Below are 7,748 nucleotides of genomic sequence, written 5' to 3' on the forward strand. Positions count from 1 at the left end.
TACATGTGGTATAGGACAAATTTGATCACTAAGAAGGCCTTAGTGGCTTGGGAAAGAGTATGCATGCCCTTTGCAGTGGGGGCCCTTAATTTGATAAACCTCAAACTTTGGAACCAAGCTGCTATTGCCACAAGCTGTTGGGATTTTGCTCACAAAAAGGACAAGCTATTAATTAGTTGGGTGCACACTTACTATATCAAAGATAGGGATTTCTTTTGATGTCCTATACCACAACAAGCTTCTTGGATGGTGAGGCAAATACTGATTGATAAGGAGGTGATCTCTCAAACATAAATCTCAACCCTTAGCAAGCAAAGCTTAATCAGGTATATGTATGATTTCTTGTTGCCTCATGGAACTGTGATCTCATGGAAAAGTCTCATGTTTAATAATGATGCAAGACCAAAAGCTAGATTTACCGTGTGGCTCCACTGTCATGGAAGAATGTTAACTATTGACAGACTTGTTAAGTGGGGTATGGCTGTTAATCCTCTATGCTCAAGAGACCTTTGTTCATGGAATGTACTTTTGCTAAATGTATTTGGGACAAGATCCTCACATGGGCTCAGTGGACTCCAATACCTACTATTATATGAGACCAGTAAATGGATTGGACTATCAGGAATGCTAAAGGCAAGACTCAAGCTGCTCTTCAAAATGATCTTTGCTGAGTGTATCCATGCAGTATTGCTGGAAAAGAATCAAAGAGTATTTGAGAACAAGAGTACGAATAGTGAGAGCATTGCTAGAGAGATTGGTTATATTTGTGGTGTTGGGGAAAAACCTGGACTTTGGACCATGATTCATCATTTTACTTTTTAAGTTTCTGCTCTAGGTAGAAGTAATTGTGGTTATTTGTATTGTTTTTTTTTCAAGGATAGCAAGCTGAGTTATAAGTTATTGTATGGAGCTTTGTGATGGTTCATCGGTGATTATACAAGTGGTTAGTTATCAAAAAAGAAGAAGATAAGTTTAGAAAAAAGTAAACAATTTAATTATTTAAAAAATCATTTATTTTCGACCAAATAAAAAAAACTAAAAATGTCATCTAATATGAACAAGAGGGAGTATTTTAAAAGATATGAAAGAAATTTTTCGGATTCCCACTGATTTTACGGGAAAAAAAAGTACTTTAAAGTTCAGAGAGTCAAATCCAAAAGTCAAAAAGCTGTTTTCGTGAAAAGCTTACAACTTAAGACTTAATATTTAAACACTGTATCTTTTATTCAACCATTCTTAAAAGGCTTACTACTATATAAAACTTTCTAAACTTCGTTATGTTTACAACTTACACGTCTAAATGGTGTGAGATTTATATTTTACTCATTTAAAATATAATTTTTGATGTCCAAAATGTGTGTTGAGTCTAAAAAGAGGGGAAAAAAAAAATTAACTTTCAGAAAATATCACCTTTTTTTTTAAAAACAATAATACTAAAATCACCTGTTTTGTGCGTGGATGGTAGTGCTTGTGAAACCTTGGTCAACTTAAAAAAATACGATAAAAAAGAGTGTCCATTTGATTTTTTTTCTTGGGTCAAAAAGAGTGTTCACTTATCAAATCACAAAAAAATTAATCTTATTTTTCCAAAATTGCCCCTATTAAGTGTTATGTAAGCAAATTCCAATACCTATTTAATTAGCGGCAATTTAGTCAAATTATCTATTTTTGTTAGGAGGTAGTATTTTATTAAGAGATGTGCAAATGACTAAGTGGATACTCTTTTTGATCCGAAGGGAGTATCACCTTTTTTTAATACTCCCTTCGTCCCATATTACTTGGCCACATTACTAAAAAAATATGTCCCAAATTACCTGTTCATTTACAAAATCAAGATAAAATTAATTAAAATCTTTCCCATTTTACTCTTAGTATTAAATGTTATTGAAAATAATCAATATTGATTAGAATGTTTTTATTGGAGAGAGATAGAGTTAAGGTAATAAAATATATCTTTTATTTATAATTTCTTGAGGGACGTGCAAAAAGGAAAGTGAGCAAGTAATATGGGATAGAAGGAGTATATAAAATCACGCAGTGCCCGTGAAATGTTGGTCTAGGGTTATTAATGAGCACTAAAAACTATAGTTCAAGCTGCTAACAAGAATTCAACAGTCTATGCATGCACAAGTTGCAAATTGAGCCAAACTTAAGGGTGTTGGTAAGAACAAAATATATATTTTCGATCTTCTCATAGTCTGTTCCTTTTGGGCCCAACTTTTATTTGTTCTAAATTTTAAATTTATTTTTCAGAAACCTTCAATTATTTTAAGGAAGAATTACGTATATATATATATAAGAATAGAGTACATTTACAAATATGACGATATTTTTCAATTTACAAAACATAACGATAGATTTTTTACGAAACATATACGAAATCGCTCAAGGCTTAAAAAATTCGCTCAAAAATTTGTGTATGAAATGTGTATACCTCGCTCAAAAACAAGCGTGAAGGAGAGGGGAAGGGGGCTCAGCTACTTTTTTCTAGATCCGTTATAAAATTTAAAACATCATTATATTCTGTAAATAAAGAAAAGTATCCTCATGTTTTGTAATATAGAGTCTTAAGTAGTTTCTGTTTGTGTATTTTAAGATGTTGGGTCTGTTTTCTTTCGCCAAGTTTGTTTTGAGCCTTTCACTATGTTGTTTTTGTTCAGTGAGTATACGAAATTGTGGTTGATATATATGCTCACACGTGCGTGATTATACTTGGATTATATTTGAGAGTCAATTCTTGTTTAATTAGTTTGCTAAGTGTAGATACCCATAAACCTCTATTTTCCTTATCCCCTCCTCTTTGCGTGGAATCTACAACGCGGGCCATTTGGGACAAGTTCGCACGAGCCACTGTTGGGCCAGAGGCCCGACATATTTTTCATTGCATCGAGTTCGGGTAGAATCTTTGAAGGCCCAATCATGGGTAAAAATGGTTAAATGGTGGGCTCGGTAGGCCCACCAGCCTTCCTTTCTCTCTTTTTTTTTTTTTTTTTTTTTTTTAAATATGTGTTTGTGAAAACATTTGTAAGAATGCTCGTAACTATTGAAACCTGATTGGTTAGACTTAGACGAATTAGGAAAAATGATACGTATATGTCACGACCCAAATTACTGATCGTGCATGCACCTATCTTTTCCCACCTGGTAGGAGAACCCGTCCCTTAACCATTCATCCAAAACAACAAGAAAATAAATAAGAGCAATAGAAGTCTAAAATATAGATAGTAATGCTGTCACGACCCAAATTCACTTAGTCGCGCAGGCACCTATCATTTTCTACCTCGGTAGGCGAACCCTTTTCCAATTCATAAATTCAACCACAATAAAGTAACTATAGAAGAATAAGTAAAAGTCTGAATCATAAATAATCTTAAGTGCGGAATATAAATACAACCCCCAAGGAACTGGTCTGACTCATACAAGAGAAACTAAGTAATGTCTGGAAAATACAAGTCTCAAATGCTATACACATCTGTCTGAATGGAAGAAAATAAAGACAGGGATAAAGGAGTCTCCAGGTAACGACTCATCAGATGGTTACCCTAGGTACTCGCAAGTCAGGCGAAATCAGTCTCGGAAGTGAAAGTGGAACCTGTCTCAAAACTCTGCACCCCGAAAAGGAGTGTAGCAAGGTAGCATTAGTATAAACAACATATACTAAGTAGGCATCATAGGCCGACAACAGTTAGTGGAAGAGACTGAAGAATAGACATGCTCACAATTAGGTATAAATGCCACACAATCCAAGAATAGCAACTCAAGTATATAAGGATCAAATAACCAAATCATAGCTTATGGTGAAGCACCTAGCCACAAGTCAACCAATTTTCCATAATTCCTCAGAAAAACCACAAACACTGTACAACCAACAATAGTAATCCTTAACCCTAAGTATTATCCTAGGAAAAGTCTCTACTTCTCGAGTCTATCACTTCCTAAGTATGTAATAATTAGACACACGGGAATCTCAAATCAGTAACCAACTAGGAAGTCATTGTTCACGAGCACCGTACAATGCAATAGCTAACCACAACCAGGAATCAGATGTATGAATTAATGAAATATGAATGCAATGCAATGATACTGTCACACCCCGATCTTACTAGGGTGTGATGGGCACCCGGCTCCATATTCGGAGCCGAGCGAACCCGCTGACTCTTATTACTTACATAATCTTTTGGACTTCCTGAATCAAATGAGAAATGAAATACATAGTAAAGCTTTCAGAAACTTTCCTTCCGTTGTACTCCATTCAAATAGGATCTATCATCACATGAAATTCGTAACATGAAACATAGTAACATATCGGCTGGTGGAGCCGCTTACAATACCGACACTCTATCCCACGACTCTGTCTGCAAAGTCTCTAACTTCAACCAAGATATCATAGCATAGTACTCTGACTCAGCAACACTCCAGGGCCAAATGGAGCTTGCCAACTTTGCTGGAACATCTTCTATAATAGCTTTTGCTCATCTGGGTGTACCTGCGCGGCATGAAACGCAGCCCCCCGAAGAAAGAGGGTCAGTACGAGCAATGTACTGAGTATGTAAGGCATGAATAGTAACTTAGTAAGGGATGTAATTATAAACCATACAGAATGGGAACATACAGCATATTATGAGATAAAAGAGTAACCTGTACATCTGAGTGCCTCTTAGGGCAGATGGCATGCATGCTTGGCTTTCCTTTGAAAAACATTTCTTGTTCATATATATAGAAAATAGAACAAATCATAGCGCCGAACAGCGTCGGCTCCCCCACATATGTCCCGCGTCCGGGATGATAAGTTACGCTAACTGACCAGGTGGCAATGCGTCTATAGCGCCACATATGTCCCTTTTTCCCCATATTCCCCATATGCATATACATATATCATATACATATATCATATAAGCAGCATGCATGAGAGCCCAAAGAAAGTCATGTTTCTATCGGAGTGACGTAAGGTCGGTAACCTCCGATTACATTATGGAATAATCATGGTCGCTTGGTCTCACCTTGAAGGAACGATGATTATAAGATGAGACTAGCAACGAATCACAACGTTAAGAGAACATGGAATAAGGTCTTAAGTCTCTTAAAGCGTCGGTTCCTATACATATGCACATAGAACAAATTTTCAAGACTCGATGGGTACGTACATAAACCGACACCTGAAGGCTGAGAAACAAATTTCGGGTCAATCCGACTTAGTATAAGGAAGTTATGAGCGTTTGAAGTACAGAACCTTCTACGAACGTTTCAGGAGCCATTTTTTGGAAAATCAAGGAAATAATCATATCAAGTACCCTTCGGATATCGCTATCATTTGAAAATCAAGACATTAATCATATCCACTGTCTCTTGAATGCCACTCGGAAACATATAACCCGAACTTTGGACATCATAGATAGGCATCAAAACCATATGAAACAGCTTATGGAAATCAAGAACGTTAGCCATCCTAGTGGCTCTAAGAATAGGAGTTTCTTTGAAATCATACGTATACTTTGTCATGTTGGTTTCACAAAGATCATGCCAAAAGAAAGAAAGGGTAAGCCTTACATACCTGCTCCACGTCCTATTAGCTACGCATAATTGTCCAAGCTCGTTATCGCTAGTCTACATCCAAGAAGATTTACATAATCATTAGATTCATCATCATATACTTGTCTTAATCCTTCAAATAAATTCACTTATGATCTGCCGAAATTTCGGCAGCATCTCCCCTGTAAATATACAATCCCCGAGAATCTAACTCGGCCCAAGTCATCAATCCGAGAATTTAACTCGGCCAAACTATCAACAACAATACCAACAATCATACTAACAACTTCAACAATCAATCCAAAATATATTCTAACATTAGCAACTTTCGTCACATAATTCGACGGCATGTCATTTGTATTTAATTCAATCACATATAATCAAGCTAACACCAATGATCCCACATTCAAGTATTAATCTGAAACCTTCCTAACATGATTCAAGAATACTTCAAACAATTCACAAAATATTCCAACAACCCAATCAACATGTTACTTCACCCGAAACCTTCCAAATTCAACAAGAACAATAGCGACACATTTCCTTCTTTCAAGTTCATGAATTATACCTACCACCCGAATCCTTCTCAACTCAACATAACCAGCAACAACACATTCATTCCTTCCAAACTCATGAACTATAATAATAGCCTATGCATTAACAACTTTATTCTCATAATGACAAGAAACTATACTAATATCAAATTAACTCCTTCAACACTCCCACAACAATTACAACTTCATTTCAAGCCATCAAATCTTCATTTTTATTATGGAATCCACAACAACAACAATCAAAATACTAAATAAAATCAATTCACTTGTACTTCACAACTCAACTATGTTCGGCCACAACATCAACACACACATGTACCATGAATTCTATCCATTTTTACATACTTCAACATACATAAGCATCTCTAACACATGTAAAAGAAGATTAAACACATACATTTTTCATTCAACTTCTTGGCTTGGCTAAGGTTTATAAATCAACCAAATGGATGCTTGGCTTGCTCCAACCACCACTCCATGTTAATTAGGGCCTTCAAATTAGTAGAAATGCTAGAAGAAATAATTTTTTTGGATCAACTTTCCATGACCCCATGTTCGGCCACCATGGCTGAACCCCCTCTCTCTTCGTTTTTTTTTTTCTCCAAGCTTCTTGATTTAAATTGATGAATGAAGTGGTCCTCTCTTATATATATACTTAGTTCCTTCCAATGCCAAGTGGACACCTACCCTCTTTCTTGAAGTTTCTTTAAATTAAAATAAAGATGACTAATGTCTTGCCTTATAAGCTTTGGTCTATATACATAATTTAGCTCCATCAAATAAAAATGTGGACACATACTCCCTCACATGTCACACGGCCATAGTAACTTCATGACCATTTTCTTTTTGAAATTCCCATTTTTCCCCTAGTCTTTCACAATATTATCATGAACCATTTTGTGAATTTTCCTTTTTACCCTTAACCTACCACGACCACCTTGAAATATCCGAATGTATAAAATACGGGATATAACATCCTCCCCCCCTTTAGAACATTCGTCCTCGAAAGTTCAACTGATCTTATGGGGTCTTGTAGCATTTCGGGGGGGGGGGGGGGGGGGTCCCTTTTATAGTTGTCCTTTTCTTCGAGCCCATTCCTTATCTTTTACCCTATTTTCCTCATAATCGAACTCCTCGGTCTCTACATGAGTCCTTATTCCACGTCATGGGTTTCCTAATTACACTCCGCCATCTCATTATCCTTGTCCTTCCCAGGTTATTTCTTGACACAAGTATACTTGTCTATGATTTCTTTGTATTGGCGCTCGTTTCGTCCATCGTTATTTCTTGTTGGCTCTCCGGTGTGGATCCCCTACAAACATGATTGAGTATCGCTTCACGTCGATGATTCATACAATTCCATAGCGTACATTCTTATGCTCCGTACAATTAATGGTCCATGAACTATGTTCTAGTGTCCGATGAACTCTTTTGTTTCATTCATAGGTACTGCGTTCTATCTTTCAAAAATTTCATACTACCAATGGTTGATACTTTCATTATAATAGTCGTTGTCATCAAAATATCCTTTGAGTCTGATATAATATGTTCTCCCCCCCTTTTTAAGGGGCTCCTTATACGCCAACCGTCTTTTTATTTTTGATGTCTTCATTTATACCTTACTCATCGTCTTCCTTTCCAACTCCGTGCACAACATATCGAAAC

General features: G+C 36.3%; 1 protein-coding gene across 1 annotated transcript; it reads left to right on the plus strand.

Annotated features, from left to right (window-relative positions):
- Positions 1–330: 330 nt before the first annotated feature.
- Positions 331–822, plus strand: LOC132639422 (uncharacterized). Its single transcript, XM_060355867.1, has one exon. It carries the CDS (start codon positions 331–333, stop codon positions 820–822), a length of 492 nt encoding a protein of 163 aa, XP_060211850.1.
- Positions 823–7,748: the final 6,926 nt, after the last annotated feature.

Source organism: Lycium barbarum, chromosome 5, assembly GCF_019175385.1.
Source record: "Lycium barbarum isolate Lr01 chromosome 5, ASM1917538v2, whole genome shotgun sequence".
Lineage (NCBI taxonomy): Eukaryota > Viridiplantae > Streptophyta > Magnoliopsida > Solanales > Solanaceae > Lycium > Lycium barbarum.